Source organism: Ambystoma mexicanum, chromosome 3p, assembly GCF_040938575.1.
Source record: "Ambystoma mexicanum isolate Mex_15411 chromosome 3p, UKY_AmexF1_1, whole genome shotgun sequence".
NCBI lineage: Eukaryota > Metazoa > Chordata > Amphibia > Caudata > Ambystomatidae > Ambystoma > Ambystoma mexicanum.
The window spans coordinates 855257656-855277802 of NC_090925.1; the positions used below are offsets into that span (position 1 = coordinate 855257656).

At 43.4% G+C, this 20147-nt stretch overlaps 1 protein-coding gene across 1 annotated transcript in view; it reads left to right on the forward strand.

The window, feature by feature from the left end:
• The first annotated feature begins 260 nt into the window (after window positions 1-260).
• HIRIP3 (HIRA interacting protein 3) overlaps window positions 261-20147 on the forward strand; it is a 253369-nt gene continuing 233482 nt past the window's right edge. The window contains exons 1-3 of the mRNA XM_069651994.1: window positions 261-398; window positions 4973-5093; window positions 13211-13382. Coding sequence (XP_069508095.1) covers window positions 331-398; window positions 4973-5093; window positions 13211-13382 — 361 coding nt within the window. The 5' untranslated portion in view covers window positions 261-330. The remainder of the gene's footprint in view (window positions 399-4972; window positions 5094-13210; window positions 13383-20147) is intronic.

The following is a 20147-nucleotide window of genomic DNA, read 5'->3' on the forward strand; positions in this document are numbered from 1 at the left end:
AGGGCGCGCGCTTAAAGAGCTGGGCGGATGTTTGAACTATTTCCAAAGCGGTGGTGTGATTTGAGAGCTACGTGCCTACATCAACCCATATTCGCCGTGGAACCTTATTTTCCACAGCTATATTTCTCTATCTAAGAGAAATGTTTGTTTGTGTACATTTACTCAGACCACGGTGCTCGCAAAATCATGTTGAACAGCCTGGGCATGTAAGCTCTTAGCAGGCGTGCATGACCTCAGCGTCTCCTGTAACTCACGTGATTCGGCGGGGCGTAGCGTTGCTAGGGTCCGCTTCTCAGACGGGAACTAGAACTGGACACCGTTTGTTTAAACATGGAGAGCAAAACGCGGGAGATGCGGGAATTCGTGAGAGGACTTTTTCGGGGAAGCCCCGATCTTAGGCAAGAATCGGGATAGGGGAGGAGGGGCAATATAGGTCTGGGAGGGGCATTGTGTAGAGTACGAAAATAATGGCCTGTTGAAAGCATATTAGTGATGTTACAGTGAAAGCTGCTGAATACAGAGGAGGGAAAGGGGACAGGGGTAAATGCGCATGTGTGGCAACTTGTGATGTTTACTACCATAGCACATCTGACCTCTCCCCTTCTGAATATGGACATACTTCAGGGGTCGAAATTGAGATTGGATAAGCATCTCCTCAGTATGCAGCATTACCAGTGACCAGGTTATACCACTGGTGAACGAGGAGCTAGTTCATACCGTTGTGCAAACCGAACTTCCACCAAATGAGATGCAAACATATCATTGTGTCTATTGCGTGTGATCCCTTATGCTTTAAATGTTCTATAAATATGGCCTAACGTACATTGTCACACACGCAGAGTTCAATAGTTTGATCGTTTGTCTGGAAAGCGAAAAGTAGCTCCTTGTATCTATTAGTTTAAAGCTAACAAAGCAATTCTAGGCTAGTTAAATAACTCCCAGCTACCCGGAATTTCGAACCCTGAAAACGATGGAACTCATTGTATCCAGGATGATTTGGAACTGGTGTTTTTTATTCCAATCATTTTTTGTTAATGGGTCGTATTCGAAATGGTTCTTTTCACTGCATCTTTTTAGACTAATTTGAAATAAATGCAATTGTGAACACGATATCCCAGCAACAGTCAGTCAACCACCTGGGCCACATTTTCAGAGCAGGAGTAATCACTCAGCTCAGTAGTAAATGTTTGTAATTTTGATCCTCGCCCCCTCTTAACCCCCCGCCCCCGACCCCCCGAGTGTTGTATCAACCCTTTCCCCCCGAATAAATCTACAATCATGGTATTTTCCGTGACCGTGATTCTGAGGTGTCTCATGAGAGTCTTGTACCCTATTAACGTTAGGGTGTACCCGTGACGCTGTGTTTCCATGTAAAGTAAACTGGCACATTCCGCGGTTAACTTCATTGGTTCATAGCAGAAAAAATACCTTTTGCGATGCCAATGTGTTGGAATTACAGTGAGTTACTCAGGCAAATATTGTACCCCTTCAAAGCAAACTGATGAAGTCACAGGTGTGCTTCTTGCTCTTTTGGAAGAGCGAGGGCAGATGAGACAAGACATCTGTCCAGATGCTGGAATAATGTCTGTGATTCTTAAAACATGGCCACATCTTGAGCATTGGCTTGAGAAGCAGCCCTGGATGTTTGAATGTTGTGCCCACCAATGATTGAGTGGCGGCAACAGTTTGAAAGGATGCCTTGCCTAATTGAAAGCATTTGCGGTCTGCTCCCAATTTTCCTTTTTAACGTTGGAGTTAGCCCCCTTACTTTGTCTAACCCTGGGATAAGTCCTGCAGCATGATAAAACCTGGCAACAAGGACGTGCGCAAGCCCTCCTGCTCCATCCTTCCTTGACAAGTCTGACAGTAAAGTTCTCAAGACAAGTCCGATGGTAAAGTTCTGCCTGTGTCTGCAGACACTGGATTTATCAGGAGACCACAAGGAACTGATGGAGTGGTCCTCCCTAACCTGGCAGGCACAGCAGGGTTTGAAACTCTCAAGGATCCCCTCTTGAAGATTCCTTGATATATGATAAGTAATTTATAACGTGCCTGTAAACAAGTGTTTCTAGGAGTGACAATACAAGGGAGGGAGGATAGAAGGAAGACAAGAATAACGATTTTACTAGGCCTTGTGTCTTTCAGATCGTGCAAGTGCAGAGCAGGGGAAGGGGGGAGTGAAATCGGGCAGCAAGCTCTGAGTAACTGCTTTCAGGGCAGCGCGGCTCTGTGTAAGTGCAAGGAGGCAGGGAACTGTTGGGGTTCCAGTTACAGTTACCTAAAAGAGCGTTGGAGGCAGTGCAGGGGAGACTGATCATGGAGGTGCCTGGTACCCAGTGAGAATCTGAGGGTAGCAAAGTAGCCAGTTGTCACAACAGGTAGGTCAGCAAGAGAGGCAGGGAGAGAAAGCAGAGGAGAAAAAGGTCTTGCACGGTTTCCGGAATTTAAGGTGATCTGGCTCAATTTTGGGATGGGCAGGGAAGCTGTTCCAGAGGGAGGCTCCTGCAAAGGAGAGAGATCTACCACCCACTCTGCCTGGAGAAGCGTCTGACTTTCAGAGAGTTGGAGGTAGTTGAGCAAAGGGCTCGAGAAGGAAGGTATTTTGGAAGAGCGAGTTGGATGTAGTGCGGGCCTCAGCCCCATAAAGCCTTGTAGACAATGCAGAGGGTCTTGAACTTGATCCTTGCAGCCACCGGGAGCCAGTGGAGAGATTTCAGGGCTGGAGAGATGTGGTCCCTGGGCTTGAGGCCAAGGATACGTCTTGCAGTCCTTTTCTGGATTAGTTGCAGAGGGTGGAGAGTAGAGGAAGGCAGATTGAGAAAGAGGCTTTTGTAGTAGTCCAGCCAAGAGAGAACCAGGGCTCTGGAGACAGTGGGCTTCTGGGAGAAAGTGAGAAAAGGAAGAATACCGCTGATGATGTGCAGCTGGTAGTGGGCCTTTTTGGCAAGGTCTGTGATGTGAGAAGAGAAGGAGAGAATGGAGTCGAAGGTGACACCAGGGTTTTTTACCTAACAGGAAGGCGAAGGAAGAAGACCCAAGGAGGGGGGCCAAAGTGAGGATGGGGAAAACAGGAGCAGGGGTCCCAATGAGAAGGATCTCCGTCTTACTGGCATTCAGGCAGAGATCGTTGGAGGTGCACCAATCCTAAATCGCAGATAGACCGGAATGAGCCAGAGAGGAGGCTGAGGGCAGCCTGAAGGAGAGCAGAGTGTCATCCGCATACCACTGAAAGTTAAAGGAGAAGGTAGAGATCAGGTGGGCCAAAGGGGCCAAGTAGACATTGAAGCTTTGACATATCTGACTTCCAAAGTTTTTTGCAGCCAACGTTTTGGGTACCCCTGGAGATTGCCTACCCCTATGCAGATTATCCCAATATTGAACCTTGGACCTATTTTTAATATTGGAGGAAGTGCAACATCAGGACCAGTATCCCACACAGCCAATCAGTTGAGCAAATAGATGTTGTAATGTGCCCCTAAGATACTAACACGTTTTGTTACATGCAGGGTCCGCATGAGTTTAAACATTGCTGGTGATCCTAACTCGTACATTCATAACCTCAAAACACAAAATATACTCTTTCTGACCGACAGTTTATATACTTAGAACCTTCACAAGGTTACATAGTTTTCCAATAGGCATGTACCATTTTATAGTTTCTTTGTGTGGACATTTACTTGTTGATATTTGTAATTTTAGATGCATTTTATTTAGCTGTTTTGATGTTTTTGGACCTATGCTTACTTAGAAAGTCGGTAAGAATTAACAAGCAATAGTCCAAGCCATGCGTTATTGGTGCACATGACAGATAGCAAGTGATTGGTCCATACTTTCTCCTGCCTCCTAATGTAGACTTCTTTTGTGTTTTGGTGCACACCCCACTTCCCATTAGATCATTTATTGACCCAGTCTTGCCAATTCTCCATCTAAAATAACATTTTAAGCAGCTGTTATGCATAATTTCCCCAATCTAAACAGCTCAGATACTGTTGTTACCATTATTACATATCAAATTCAACTTGACATGGACAAAGGGTGACCGGTTGGGTTGATGCTTTTACAATCGTTCGTCTACTTCCTTCAGTACTATTGATTCCCGGATTATAGCCGTCAGAGACCATACTTGGTTTTGGCATCTCTACTCTAATCCTGTCCCAGCTGCCGATTTTCATCTCCTGGCATCACCAACAAATGATCTTCCACCTTTTATCCATCTTTGTGTGGTGTGCCATTGGGATCCTTACTTTCTTTAGTAATTGTGTATCTGTTTGTAAAGCTCCTGCCCCAACTCCAACAATGGCACAATCTATTTTTCTATTTGCATTCTATGCTGATGATACCCAGCGCACAATCAGCCTGGCAGAGATACCAACTAACAGAGTGGGGTTGATCCGTAATATTGCCATTCACACCTGCCTTGTTGCCTTTAGAGTAATTGGTATTGAGGCAGGAACTTAATCTGGTACCACAGGTGTATAACCTACACATATTATTTGACAAAGCTGTTGTTACTCAGTATATGTCTAAGATGTTTCATGATTTAGAAACCAACTAGAATACGTCAGCAAAACATTCATTGGAGGCATCATTTTAAGAAGGCTCAACCATGTCAATATGGTGTAAATAGGTGCATCTGCTGCTCAGTAAATCGCAGTCAATGCAAAACTGGCTGGGCAAAAAGACCTATATGTGACTGGGCTCAGGGGCTCTTATTCATCCTCGGTCCAAGAGCTCACACTGGTGCACCACAAAGCAAATACTTAGTTTCCCGAAGCTACTATAATTTCCACGCACAGCTGATCAGAGTAGTAGCTATTGTTTACCTGAACAAGTAATGTACCCTCTGCCTACTTTATTTTCTTTGGGGCTCCGAATACTGAGCAAGGGTCACTGGACCCAGAAATGGTGGGATTAGACTTAGTATGGTCTACTAAAGGAGAAAATACTAATTACCCCTTCTCTGTTCCTTTAGCTTGCTGACACAGCGCAGCATTCGGGAGCAATTCCTCAAGCACACAGACAAGAACTCCCTCGGGAAAGAGGACCAGAAGACCTTGAAAATGATTGTCGAAAAGGAGCTTCTGAGGATGAAGGTGGGGAAAAATGTTGCAATCCATTGAGGCTGTCACTGAAGTCCAGACAGTGCGCTTGTGCTTTTAGCCACACATAGTACACTTGACCTGGGCCTTGTGTAGGGGCTAAGGAGAGGTTTGGGAGAGCCATAATTGTTGCCGAAACATGCTGCCCCAATACTGATTGAATGTTGCGTTTCTGAACTCCTGGGGCACTGGAATCCAACAGGCACAAGGTCTCGGCTGTGATCAGAATTTGTGAGTTACTTCTAAGTAAATCTGCGTTTTCTGTGGCACAGAGCTTTGCTTTATTTTGGAAAGGGCACCTTCCTCTTTATGACTACTTTGAGATGATATACAACCTGATCCCTGTGTATGCATTTCTTGCTGGTGAATGCTTTGGGTATTTGCAGACCAATACTTAGTAGTTTTTTGTGGAACCATTTATAACCCAAGTTTGTTAATCCACTCCAAAGAGAATAGTTAAGAAGAAGCCCTCCAAATGAAAAGCATCAACATAAATGCAGGTATTTGTAGTTCATGTTGCTCCTATACAAAATTGCTAACTAATAAGTTAATAGATCTTCTCTTTGCAAAATGACGTTTTAAAAATGTAGTCACATCCATGTTCCCTGGAAACAGTGCCACGTTCAAAAAGAACATTGAAACTGTTTTGTAAGATAAGCAACTAAGTGGAGAGGAATGGATGAGCAAGAAGAAAAAATAGCAGTCGTGGGGCATATGTATATAGTCTAAGTACAGGTCGCCTGACTCTTTTGACATTGACATTGATAGCACTCTGAAGTTTACAAAACAAATTCTGTGTTTGCTCAAATATTTGCATATACATTGAAAATGTAGTGCTACCCTACCTTTGCTGATGCATTGTACAAGGTACATCCTTGAACCTCTGGGTGGTGAATCATTTGTTTACAGCCGAATAATGATATTACATACAGTCTATTCCCAAACACAAGGTACAATCCATTATGTGGAAGTGGTGTGTAAGTGGTGTTTGGCGGAGTTTGGCCGAGGAGGAGCTGCACGACGACAAAGATAAAGATGGTGGATGAAGCTCCAAGTGGTGGGCTGGCGACGGGGGACCCGGCGAGCATAAGAACTAGACAGCAGGTGACACAGCGATTGAATTCGCTACCGACTTTATCTACCCAGCGAGCAGGGGGGAAAATGTCTAAACAATCTCGTCTCCTGTTTGCCGCCCGGCAACATGGTTCCATCGCGACACTCACCCTGATTTCCCTGGCTTTAAAAGGTTCCAGAGAGCCTGCAACCCATTAAGGAGGCTCCCATCTCTGACCGATTGAGAACCCAGGTCAAAGTCATGCCAGAGGAGATCCACTTTAATTCAACCCTTGATCCCCAAATAAAGGAACTATCAGTGCAGGTGATTCAGGTGCAGATGACTAGTATGTGCAGTGATTTTCAGAATAACTCAATGAGGGAAAGCTCGTGAGATCCAATATCCAACAATGCTAAAGTCTCTATAGCCCAAGAAGCTTTGGAAGAAAATATATTCGCTACATCGGGGGTCTTCCCATGGGGTGAAAACACTGACGTACCTGTCTTCCTTGAAAAAGCGGAAACAGCATCACAGGGCGCATTAAAATTGCCTAGCAATAAGCCGGATTTAATTGACTCGGAGGTAGTTCTAGGGGAATATCAAGCAAATGCAAGATTGGCTCAGCAACATGCCCCTACACGGGAGTCAAGGTTAAAGGAGCCCATCACTGAACCGATAAAGGCTAAGGACAGCCATTTGGAAGTGACGGTCAACTCCTATTTCAGGAAGCTGAAGAATGCTGACTTGAGTAGCATTAATATACCTCCCTTTATGGCTCAAACTGAGGCAGAAGAGCTGGTTGTAAAATCTGGTACTGTACAGGCAAAGAATGGACTGGCCCAACTCGGGACATTCCCAAGATCAAGCCTGAAAATGGAAGAAATGGGGGGGGCACTTTGGGCCAGACATATACGAATTGAAGCACATAATGACGATCAAACCACTAGTGAAGTAGGTATCTTGATATGGGAGGACCTGGATGAAGCACAAATTCTGGAGGTTACTGAAAATCCCTCTTTCCAAGAGTTAGAGATCAAAGTAATGAGTAAAGCAGGAGATGAAACTGTCCCAAAGATCCTGACAAATCCAAGGCACTCTCTACAACAGAAATCGCTAGATGGGATACCTGGTGAAGGGATGGCGATAGGCCATGGGGATACACCAACATAGGGGATACACCAACATATAGCCCTAAGAGTACCGAGTTGCCTTTATTTGGAGACCCTTCAAACTCAGTTTTCGTGAGAAGCGAAAGAGCTTCTCTTTTATAATCGATAAAATTGCTGCGTTGGATAACATGAATATGAAGTCTCTGCCAACCTCGGATCTGGGAGGGTTGTTGAGGTAAGAGAGCTCATGGAATCCCACAGCTACCCTCACAAAACAAGTTCTCCATCTGGATTTAGCCCCTAGATACGAAGGTTCTAAAGGGGCACTTGCCCCGCACCAAAGGGAAGAGGAAGTGCAAAGAAAGAAGGTGCCTGACGAAAATGACAGAAATAATCCTGAAGTGACAAATAAAGGGAAAACCATTGATTTGGCCCACATCCAAAATTCGGTCATGGCAGCCCTGACCATATTGGTGAACCCCTTCTTGAAGCTTTATGAAAGCATAAATAGTTTGCTTCAGGACCTACAAGCAGGAAATAGTAAATGCTTCCACCAGTTACAAGATCTTGAACGGTTCGTGAACAAACTTAAACGTAGACTCGATAAGGAAGCAGAACTTTCAGTATCATGGCAAAATCGCCTCTTTGATATAGCTAGGAGTGAAATGAATGATAAATCATTGCTAATGGAGGCAATTCATAATGACTAAGTGGATGAGCCATTTATACAAAAAGGAGGAATCAATAAATACTTATCAAACCAAATTGGGTAAGACTATAGTGGATTCTAGAATAAATGAGAGAGGATTCCAATACAAAGATTGAAGAAAATACAACGCATAGAAAAGAAACTAAAGACTGTTCAAATCAGCAGGAGAGGTTAAATACAACAGAAGAGGAGAGCACAAGAGGACAAAACCTCTTACTCGAAGCACTAAAAAGCAACAGGAAGGTCGGACAAGTTGCAAATGCGCAACTTACGACAGAGCAGGTACAAACACATTTCTCAATCTTTCAAGGAACGGAAGCATCAGGGAAAGCAAAAACTGTGAAGAGGAAAGATCCTAATGCTTCTCTGAATGGACAAAAAACAAAAAATATGAAACTTCCGGCGAAAAGGAAATTAAATGATTTGAGATCGTTCGTAAGGAATATCAGGACATTGCCAAGATTGAACGAATTCCAATGTGCGAAGAAACCGAGACGAGAAATTATCATAAATAAGGAATGTGAGGTAGTGCAAGTATTGGATGATTCACTAATAATAAGTGAAAATGAAATAGAAAATGACTTTGAGGACGAAGCATCTGAAGACAACCTGCGTGCTCTCATTGAGATAATGGAGTAAAATAAGGATGACGACGAGTGGGGAAACCTGAGTGAAACAGAATGGGAAGATATAGAGAAAAATATCAAAAATATACCAGACATCAGTAAGGAGCCCCTGTTAAACCCAAAAAGCACAAAGGAGGGCAAGTCAAGATCTTTAGTTCTTTTAGGGGATATATATTTCTCTTTATTAGAGTCTTGCTTTTTTCCTCCATTGTTCTGAAGAAGTCTTGGTTTGAAGACCCAGGAAGAGAATCTTTGTCCTGGTCCTGCTCCTTCACCATTCCCCTTCGGTTAAGGAGGACAAGTCACTTAGCCGAAGGGGAATGGTGAAGGAGCAGGACCAGGACAAAGATTCTCTTCCTGGGTCTTCAAACCAAGACTTCTTCAGAACAATGGAGGAAAAAAGGAAGACTCTAATAAAGAGAAATATATATCCCCTAAAAGAACTAAAGATCTTGAATTACGTAAGGTTATAGGAAATGCAACAAACAAGATAAACCCTAAGAATAAGGAGAGAGATACAGTGAATACTTTGAGGAAAAGTAAAAAAGAAAAAGCTGAAGATTATTTAAAAATTCGAATAGAAAGAACTGTCAATGATGCAAAAAGGATGATATTAAATAGGGAAAAAATGATGAAATTATTTCAACAGATCCCAGCAACAAGATTCATACTGTCAGATGACATTCACATTGTGGAATTTGTGAATGAAAGAAGATCGGATTGGGGAACCCTGCACTTGAAATCCCTTGTGGTTAAAAAAAACCCTCTTGGAAGCAAGTGACAAAATAGCCCTTTTGGGTTTCACCTTGAGTGATTACATCAACGGAGAAGTAGTAGCAGGAGAAAACAAGAAAACCCCAAAGCCAGTAGGAGGGCTAACTGAAAAAAGGAAAAATCTAAGATCGCATAAGGAGAATACCTATAATTCAGATAAGGGAGTTAGTGGAGGATACCCCCATAAAAAGGCCCTTGAAATGAAGACCAGACCAGAAAATTAGGAAATCAAGTACCCGGCCTAAAATGATGGGCAAGGAGAGAACTTACCTAAAGGCCGCAGACGAACAGGAGCTTAAGCTTCGTTTCACCATTGACAACTCGAGAAATCAATTGAAATTGACCAAACTAAAATGTCAAGGGAAGAAAGGAATGTAAGATTGGGCGTGGGTGGCAGCTGCCCTTGGAGAGAGAAAGGAGGATTAAAATAAAAGGAAGGAGGAACACTTGTGGGTTCAAACACCTGTTTACTGGAGATGATGAAATCCTATGTTTACAAGAAACGTGGCTAAGAAAAAAGCCACTGTGTGCGAACCATGAGGTGTTCATTAATCCAATGAGGAAAGGGAAACAGGGTAGACCCTTCGCAGGTCTCATAACCTTTGTGAAAGAAAATTGCGGCCTAAAGGTCATAGAACATGAAACTCTGAATCCATATGTTCAGATCCTGAAAATAACTAAAAATGTGGAGGAGCAGAAACTTAAAATGCTAATAATTAATACTTACTGGAGCGAGAATATGAACCTACCGGAAACCTTTCTCAAAGATATAATGAATGAGCTGGATAAATTAATGTTGTTGGAAAAAAGTCAATTCATCCTGGTCTGCGGGTATTTAAATATTAAATTACTCACAAAGAAAGGAAACCCAATAACAGAATCACAGCTAGAGGGGAGAGCACTACGATTGGTAAACAAAATGGCTATCCGCGATATGAGGATGTTAAATGGGCAAACAAGGGGAGATCTCCAGGGTGCCGCAACCTGGCATAGGGGAACCAGGTGCGCCTGCCTGTACTACTGTTTTGTTTCCGAAAAGACTATCCCATGGATTAGATAGTTAGAAGTTGTAAAAAAAACAAAAAACTAGCAATCATTATTTATTAAGGATAGAAACTGAAATCCCACTACAGGCTCAGAGAAGGCAAAGGGTGGACCCGGTGGAGCTATCGTGGGGATTAAATAAATTAAGAATAAAATAAAAGGAGCTCCCTAAACTCACAAACAGATATGCAAATTAGGTGATTGTTAACCCACAAGGGGTGGAGTACAGGTGGCTTTTGAAAGAATTTGAAATTAAGAGATGTGTCTAAGAAACCAACCATAGTCAGAAAGCCTGCTTATGATAAGGAGATGGTTGAAAAAAAGGAAAAAATATAGAGCAGATCTTAGAAAGCTGCAATAAAAGTAGACCCTAACAAATAGGAGAATATCAGGAAATGTAAACAAACCAACAACAATTGGCTTAAAGCAACCCAGGCTAAATGGGCTCAGTGTTATGCGGAAAAAATGTTAGCTGCTGTATGTGCCAAAAATGCCAGAAACCTTTGGGATATAATTAACAAGTGGGACGATTTCCAACAGGCCTTCACTTCAAGCCAAGTATCAGAAGTTTGTTGGATTGAACATTATAAGTCATTATTCAGTGAGATCGCAATTGGCCTAAGGAGAGAAGACAAAAGTGAATTAACTCATTTGGACATCAAATTTGATTGTATCTAAATATTGGGGATGATCCAAAAATTAAGTACGTCAAGGACTGCCGGCCCGGATGGCATCTCCAATCAAGACCTGAAAAATAATAAGGAGAGTTTGCGTGACCTGATCTTCTTATTTACACAAATCCATAAGACAAGAACTTTACCATCATCCGGGAAGGAGGATATAATAGTCCCTATAAATAAAAAGGGAGATCGAGGGATCCCCTGAACTATCGGCCAATCGCCTTATTAGACTTTATAGGCAAACTCTTTGCCACATTGCATTTGAAGATCTGGGCGATACAGGGCGAATCCTTGACCTTAGGCAAACAGCATTTTTAGCTGGAGTAGGAACATCACTTAATCTTTTCATTCTAAATCTGCTGAAACAATGGGCATTTTAAAATAAAAACTAAAATCTACCTAGGGTTCATCGATATAGAACAAACCTTTGACATAGTTAGCCGGGATCGCTTATGGGATTAGTTGAGTAAGTGGAGCTGCCTGAAGGATTTAATGGAGGCAATCCAAGCACTATACACAAACACCTCTATTCAGATACGTCTTACAAGGGAGGGCTCTTTATCCAGAAAGATTCCCACATATAAGGGTATAAAACAAGGATGTGCATTGGCTCCATTGCTGTTTGTGCTCTACATGGCAGACATGAATAAATCTCAAGAGATGATTAGAGAGTTCCCACTAATAATAAATGAAGGAATGATCCCGTGGATTTTATACGCAGATGACGTAGTCTTTATAGACCAGACGGCTATCGGTCGGCCAAGATGTCTCAATGCTTTCATAGCCTACCTTGATTCTAATGCTATGAAGATCAATGTTAAAAAAATAAAAGGTTTTGATCTTCAGCAATGGGCAGAAAAAAAGAGAACCTTTAATTGGTCGGTAAATATTCAAAATCTTGAAACAGTATCATCAAGAACATAAACGAGCTGGGTCAATACCAACTGATCAGAGAAAAACTAAACTTACTAAAGGTAGAGCGTTATACAATCGATATGGAACTTACTCCATGATCCCCATAAAAACGTTTTACAAACAAAAGGTGGTGGCCGTTGTGACATGGTGCCGAGACCCTCTTAAATTTATTGTGGAAGACCTGGAAAATCTGTGAGGGTTTCTTCTGGAGAAAAGTTCTAAGATTACCGAATTGTCTACCTGGTTACATGATCAGATACAAACTTAGACTCCAATCTCTGACGTCCATGACAATGTGGAAAACCATCTCCTTATACTGGAAATGTATAACAGATACTCCGCCAGCAACTTTTAAGATTTTGAATAGCCGAATGGAGGATAAAGATAAACATCTCAAACTGGGAAAATCGCTGTGAGGATTTTTTGTAGTCAAATAACATCGAATTAGAGACCTTAATGATACATCCTAATAAGGTTAAGAGGTCACTCCAGGAAAAAGATTGGATTGAAACTCTAGAGGAAAGATCCCGTAACAATTCCTGTACCTGTCTAACATTGGAAGTGAAGCAGCTAAATCATCTCCCTAATTACTTGCAAAAGTTCCCTTCAGCCCATTTTCTGAGATGTAGAATGAACATCCTTCCGACAAGAGAAGTAATGCTCAAAAGAAAACAGATTGAATGCAAAGAGGTAAGCTGCCGTTTTTTTAGAAACCTGGATGGCATGGAAAGATTACAACATCTAATAAGGGTCTGCCCGGCCCTTACGGCCAAACAAGCCCAATTTTGGGGTGTTTATAAATCCCTTTTTGACTCCACCCCAGAAGAAAACTGGTGGGAAGGAATTCTGTCAGCAGAAAAGTTTGGCCTAACAATAGCGGTACTTAAATTATTGGAGAAATCACTTTTGGAGCTTTCCCACCCCTGAACATTACCATGGAACTGTTTATTTGAGGTAATAATGAATTGTATTTTCTAAGAATGGATGGAGTGTTGTGAAAGGTGGAAAATTGTTAAAGGTTTAACAATGTGTTAACCAATAAAATAATTTTTAAAAAAATGATGCCTCTGTGAATTAATGATGTGTCTATTTCCTGTATTGGATTCTAGGTTTGTCATATTTTTTGTAGCTCTTGTGTCGAGGCAGATTTGAGGGGTGCAAAACCAACTTATGACTGATTTCCGTTTTTCTCTTATTTAGGTGGACGATCCCAGAGATGAGTCCTTGAAGTCTGAGGTTGTGGCAGGGAAGGTCAAGAAGCGAGCCCGCAGTTCCAGCTGCAGTAGCTCGGAAGGTGGGGCGATAAAGGGTGCCAACAGCACACCTCCGAGGAAGCCTCCCATGAAGAAGAAGCAGATGACCTCCAATACAGGTGAGCATGCCTCTGGTGTAGGGAAGCTGCTTCAGTCCCTTTGTGGTGGCAGTAAATGGGAGGTTCCTTGTATGTAGTCTCGTAGAGCTGACTGTGCGCTCTTCTGGATTTTAAAATGCTTTGGCTGCATCACTGACCTCTAGGCCAACTTCCATAGTTTTAATTCGAGAGAAATGTATGTCTCTTGCCTTCCAGCGCTGGCGTTCTTATGATGTTTGCTGTAGATGTCGGTCAGGGTTATTACTGCAACAGAGGTCAATTACATTATATATAGGTCAGCAGAAAATTCCAGGCCCAGAGGGATTCTCAATTGAAAGTGTTTCAGGGAAGGATTTCTGCATTTCTAGGTCATATCTGCAAAATTGACACCAGAAATGCTCCTTTACTGCAGGCAAACGTCCCATATTTGTGTAATTCAAAAGGTGAGTAAATAGTGATTGTACTGTGTCACCTACCATCCCATTTCTATGCTTAATGGAAAAGATACATTGTTTCTTAGGCTAGGACCAGTGTATGCTCACAGCTTTATTCACAAGCTAGTTGATGTTAAGGTATATAAACTCAATATGAATTCTGATGGTTTTGTGTGTCGGACGCGACTGAGTAGAATAGTCCAGCGCATCTTGATGCTCAGTGTTTCTTGTTGCTTAGGCAGATTCTTTCCTCTAGCTGCCACTGGGTGCTGTTCGTTAGTCGCTTGGTAATGCATGGAACTTGAGCACTGTGAGAGGGTCAGAGAACTGACCCTGTCAGGAGAGGCTCAGAACCCCTTTCAACCAGGGCAGAAGCCTGCCAGTGTGTTTGTCAGAGCTAGTCCTTGCTCAGAGGTGGGGAGTGGGATTTGAGAGGGCACCAGTCTCTGTACTGTGACGAATCCAGAGAATGTGTTCCCTCCTCCCCAAAGGGGAGCCACCTCCTTAGGGATTAAGCAGTTGAGCCCTCTAAGCTTAACATTCCCTAGCAGGGTTGTCCTATTCCAGGCCTCGAGGCTGGGATCCTGACAGGGTTTCAGAATATCCATCATTAATATTAATGCGGAAAAATGTGCATATATTTAGAATCATTGTATGCAAATGGATCTCATGAATATTAATGAGGGGTATCCCGAAAACCTGACATGGATATGACCCTCAGAGGCCTGGAGTTGGACAACCCTGCAGGGTCTAGGGCGAGCCAGATCTCAATAAGGATAACTTCCCCCAGCCCCCCTTTCAGAGGGTAGGCAATCACTAGATGGGGGACCCTTACAGTGTAGGCAATACCTAGATGGAGATCTATGCTATCCTCTTTATCCCAAGAAACTAACAGCTTTATTAGTTATATGCAAGTTATCCTTTGTGATAACACAACTGTATACACGACTGGCTGGTGTGGTTTCTGACCCCTTTCAGCCACCATCCAGAGACCGAAGAACTTGTTGCGTGGAAAAGCTCCAGCTAGCTTTGAGGGAGGAGAGCAGAGCAAGCAGCAGAGCAGTGGCGGCTGGGAAACCTCCTCTTGGGAGGTGTGGTGGATATCAGCGGTACATACGTACCATGTCGGACCAAGATGCGGACATGGCAGTCTTGCTAGGGAGCTGGTCTGAAAGGCCAGATGCTGGAGAACCCCGAGCGTAGGAGGGTGCCAGAACAGGAATGAACAACCACCACGCTGAAGCAAATGGCAGCACTCCAAGCCACACGGAACCTGAGAAAGACATTCATGAAGACAAGCCATGCTGCCCGCTCCTGGAATGCCTACCCAGAGGAGCACCGGCTAGAAACCGAAGGTTTGCAGTCGCTTTAGGGAACTGGATGGTGGTCAGAAAGGCCCCAGGAGACCGCGAGGCTGAGTGAGAGACCGATCCAAAGGCAGATTGAGGAACCTGAGACCCCAGGTAGGGGTAAAAACCAGGAGATGACTAATTGGATAGAGTATGATATGATAGTTTATTTATATAGCGCCTATACGCAATGTGTTTCAAAGCGCTTCAAGGCAAGGGAGGGAACAAGGGAAAATACAATGACATTCTTACAGGCCATGCAAAGTAAGGATGTGAAATTAACTATCGTACTTGGCTTGACGACATTTCAGATAGTGCAGGAGCTAAGACATAGATAAGGAAGGGAGGCGGAGAGTGGGAAGGAAATGGAAACAGACAGGCGACTACCTTACTAGGCCTGATGACATTTCTGGTAGAGCTGGAGAAAACAAAAGGTCAGGGAGAGGAGTGCAGAAAGGGTGGGTGGAACAAAATAAGAGACTATTGTACTAGGCCTGACGACATTTCAGATAGTGCTGGAGGATGTTAGGGGCAACCAAGGGGAGAGGGGAGGAGACAGATGAGGTTGCTTTCATACTAGGTCCAGGAACAAATCTGATAGAGTAAGTACATAGAAGAAATGAAAGGGGAGGAGGGGAGGAAATAACACCTGACGAGGTTTCTAGACAAGTCCGATCTATGAAAGTGTCGTCCAAACAGGTGCTCCCCTGCTCCTCCAGAACCATCAAGGACCACATTGAACACTCGCTCCAGCCTTAGCCGATTACTGCAATCACTCTTTCGCAACTGGATTTTTCCCCTCTCTCCTCAAGCACTCCCTTGTGCACCCCTTCCTCAAAAAACCTTCTGCTGATTCTACTTGCCTGGCAAACTACCAACGGATCTTTATCACTCCTTTCCTGGGCAAACTCTTGGAAAAGCTGGCCATCTCCCAGTTTACTCTCCACACTGAATCTGCTGGTTGTTTCCATGACCATCAGTTTAGCTACAGAGCACCCAGAAGCACAAACTGCTCTCCTGAAGAACTGCTTTCTAATCAGGACTTCAGCCTTCCTTCTGTCCTCATTCTCTTTCTCCTTTCCTCTGCTTTTGACACAGTCAACCACTCCATCCTGATCAAGCGACTCCGTGAGAACCTGGGCATCCCGAATCAGGCCTCCTTCAACAGGGACCGACCGTCCCAGGTCCAACTTGGGTCCTTTCTCTCCACCACCTCTCTCTACGCATGCGGTTTTTCTAGGGTTCTAACCTCTCACACTGGCTCTTCAATGTCTACTTGCCACCCGTGGCCTACCTGATCTCTACCTTCTCCTCTAACTTTGTGTTATACTGATGACACGCAACTCTCCTTCCGGCTCCCCTCAACCTCCTCTCCTCCCTCGCCCATACAGCGAGATTCCTGTTTAGGGAACCCCAGAAAAATACCTGGTGTGGAAGTACACGCTGGAAGCACCCAAAGGCTGAATGCAGACCTGAGACAGAGTGTCTACCAATCCCAAGGAAACGAGACAAACCAGAGACAGACTCCATCCTAAAAAAGGGGGATCTGTAAGAGAAACGTGGTGTGCTGACTGGAACATTGAAACGGGGCAAGGAGCCCCTTGTCTTTTGAGAAATTAGACATTGCAGTGGGGTCTGAAACCAGCCACCATTCCTTTGTTTGAGCGGGGGCCCTTATTGTACAGTTATTAAGAATTACTTAATTTTCCTTGGGCGAAGTATTAGGTACAAAACACAGGCCAGAATACGTTTTTGGATGGTCGACTGGAGTTATTTTGTAAGACCTCCTCATGAGCACTCTTTTAGATTTCTCTTGTTTAGATTAGGGCCAGGAGATTTAGGTACAGCTTAAGTTTTGAGAGGTTCAATATAAAGAATCCTTTAATCGAGATGCCATCTTGTCCGTCTCCATCATTTCAATTACAAGGCATACATTAGTTTTCAAAAATTGATTAGCACAGTTTGCTAATTAAATTGCTCTTCCTGAGGAAACAAACTCATTTGATTAGCATTATTGTACTAATATTTTTAATGTCACCAGAAGTTATTTGTACCCAAGACCTACAATGAGCAACAATTCAGCAGTTTTGTGTACCGCTGAAGAAAGACATTAGTGAGATGAGTCTTGCTTTCAACAGATGACAACATATTTAAATGTGCTTTCTGAAAAAAAATGCATGTCACCACAAACCCACTTTGTTTGGCACACTGCGCCAACCAGAGGCAAGCCATGTACAGTGAAACTCCTTTTTGACATTTAATGCAAACAAAGTAAATATTAAATTAAACGTTCCAAACATCCACAGCAAATGGCACTCGCCTTTCAGAATATCTACTCGACAATGCGAGTGGGCAAAAACACTTTGTAAGCCCTAGATGAGTGTCTGTAAAATGGCAAAGGTTGGCTACATGCAAGGACACAAATAAATCAATAGATATGATTAAAATGCTCTGAAAACAGTTTAGCCCGCTCTCTCTCGTCGTTGATAATGTAAGTGAGCTCTGGAGGCTAATTACTGTGTATGGTAGTGCATAAGGTCTGTAGAAGGTCTGAAGGTCTATTGATCACTATATTGCGTAAACATCTAGTTAGCATTGTATATTCATTATGTAAGGGGAAAGAAAGTATGAGACTAAGCAGAGTGGATGGCGTAGCATGCAGCGAACTGGGGAAACTAGGTGGAATATTGTAGTTTGCTGACCTCTCACTTTCTGGGTAGCTGGTATGAAGCAACAGGGTGTTAAGCTAGAATATCAAGGAGTATGGGAGCAGCTCGTGGGTTGAGCACCAGTTTCCCAGATGTATGCAGCCAGCAGGCTACAGAACTATGTATGCCATAAAACGCATGTGGGCATGTGATTATATACTTTTTCAAAAGGGATCACTTGTCAATATGATGCACCTTTGCCAACATGAAATATTGTTCAGAATATGAGATTTAGATAGACTAATCTAAACTTTACTGTGAAGCATGGACCTAAACTTTACTGTCAAGCATGGAGAACATGCAGTGTTTTACAGTAGCAATACTGTAATTATGCATTATAACAACTTGCATTTTTAGGAATTTGATAGCAAGACTGTTTGTAAACACATACTGCTATGCCAGACAGGATATAGTTAGCGTAGTAAAGGTATCATCCCGATTACTTCTGATTTGCAACTATTTGAAAAAGGGGGGAGAAATTGCTCAGCTCTCCCACACAGGCCTCTGGCAATTAATAGTGGAGAAGATGATTACTGCTGTGCTCTCGCTTCTTTTACCCCTTTGAACTAGTGAACAGAGAAAAGAGGGCAAGAGAGGAATGAAAGGCAAGCTGTGTTTTCATTGAACACAGTAACTTTAATAGCTAGCTTTGCTACACAAGTGTCAATTTAATTAGCAAACCTATAGAACTGCATAGCAAATTTCTATGTGACACTGCTTATTTTATACCTTCAATTAAAAACCCTTGCACTGTTTTGCCATACGTGGTGTCTTCGTGGGATCATCCAGACCCAAATACAGATGTCAACTACAGCAAAGAGAGGGGCTTAGGACTGTTTGATTGACCAAGACTGCCTGATTCCCCTCCCCCTGAGCACCACCCAGGGCTGCGGGATGTGCTCTGTATGGAGATGAAGAGGTGATATTTCCAACCCGGGGAAAAGCCGTAGTCAAGACTGGTTTAAAGGTGGAAGTGCCCCAAGTTGCATATGGGATTGACCTAAAAACACTCTGTGGATGTGTGAGCTGGAGTCATCGATTGGGACTATGAGGGGAAGCAAATGAGTCCTTTTTATACTGGGAAATATTGCCTATGTCCTAAATCCCAGCCAACCTATAGCTAATTTGGTGTGCAACACAAGCTAGTCACAGAGATTGAAGAAGTAGAAAACATTGATGCCACTAATTGAGCCAAAGCCGGGTTTGGGAAAATGACAAGAGGCACAGAGAGAACAACTTCCACACACTTGCGCGGGGACCAGGCCCAGTTTCAATAGTTTGCCGAAGCCCAAAGAACAGATTCTCTTCTGGAACAAGCTTGTAAGAATCTAGTATCCGAAGCTGAGAACCAAACCCTGACCCCAAACCTCTGATCTCCATTTCATAGACTGCAAGGGACTCATGTGCCGATTGTATGTACATCCAAGAGGGAAGGCATGAACCATTAGCAGCTCCTGATCCAAAACCAATTCCTGAATGCGGTGATGGAGTTGGCTCACTCCAACGTGATTGCTGGGCCCCGGGCCTAGAGAAGATGCAGACAACCATCTTCAGTTGATTCTATGCATCTGGTGCCTATGCCCAGGTCAAACAGTTATGCTCAGCAACGAGAAATCAAGTTTCCATTAGCAACTCCCTCGCTCTTGGAGAACTCTTCTCATTCTTGAATTCTGGTGGACAACACCATCAAAGACAGTGGTGCGCAGCCTGCGGAAGAACACATTTCTTCTCTTCACAACTATATGCAATCTGCACAGAATCCGTTGCTCACTACTTTAATTGATGCAAGCCACCTCGGCACAACGTTGAATATGGCAATTTATGTTGTATTAACAGTCTTTGGTAAGACTCTGACGTTCTCTCTCGGAAACTGAAATCAAACTCTCAGACACTGATGACCATTCTCAAGCCTCTACAAGCTAGCCATACTCCATCTGCTGAACTTCCTAGAGACAAGCTTGTTTCTAATTAGTGTCTTTGTCGACAGATCCGCCACCTCCCTCTCCTCTAAACTCACTTTCCACCTCAGAGACTGCGCCACAACAATTTCTCCTCCCTCCTATCTATCGGCACCTACCGGGGTCAGTGATGGTGGCGAGTTCCAGATAATTGTGGAGTGGCAGGCGATGCAGAAGCCATTGCTATCCTACTGTCAATTTCACCCCAAAACAAATAGGCTAAGTCGGAAGAAGACTACCTCTTTTCGTGCCCCTATAATGAGACATTAAAAAAGGTTTCCTGTCTCTAAATCTGGATCGCTTCAGGGCTCTGCCAGGCACACCAATCTTTAACTCC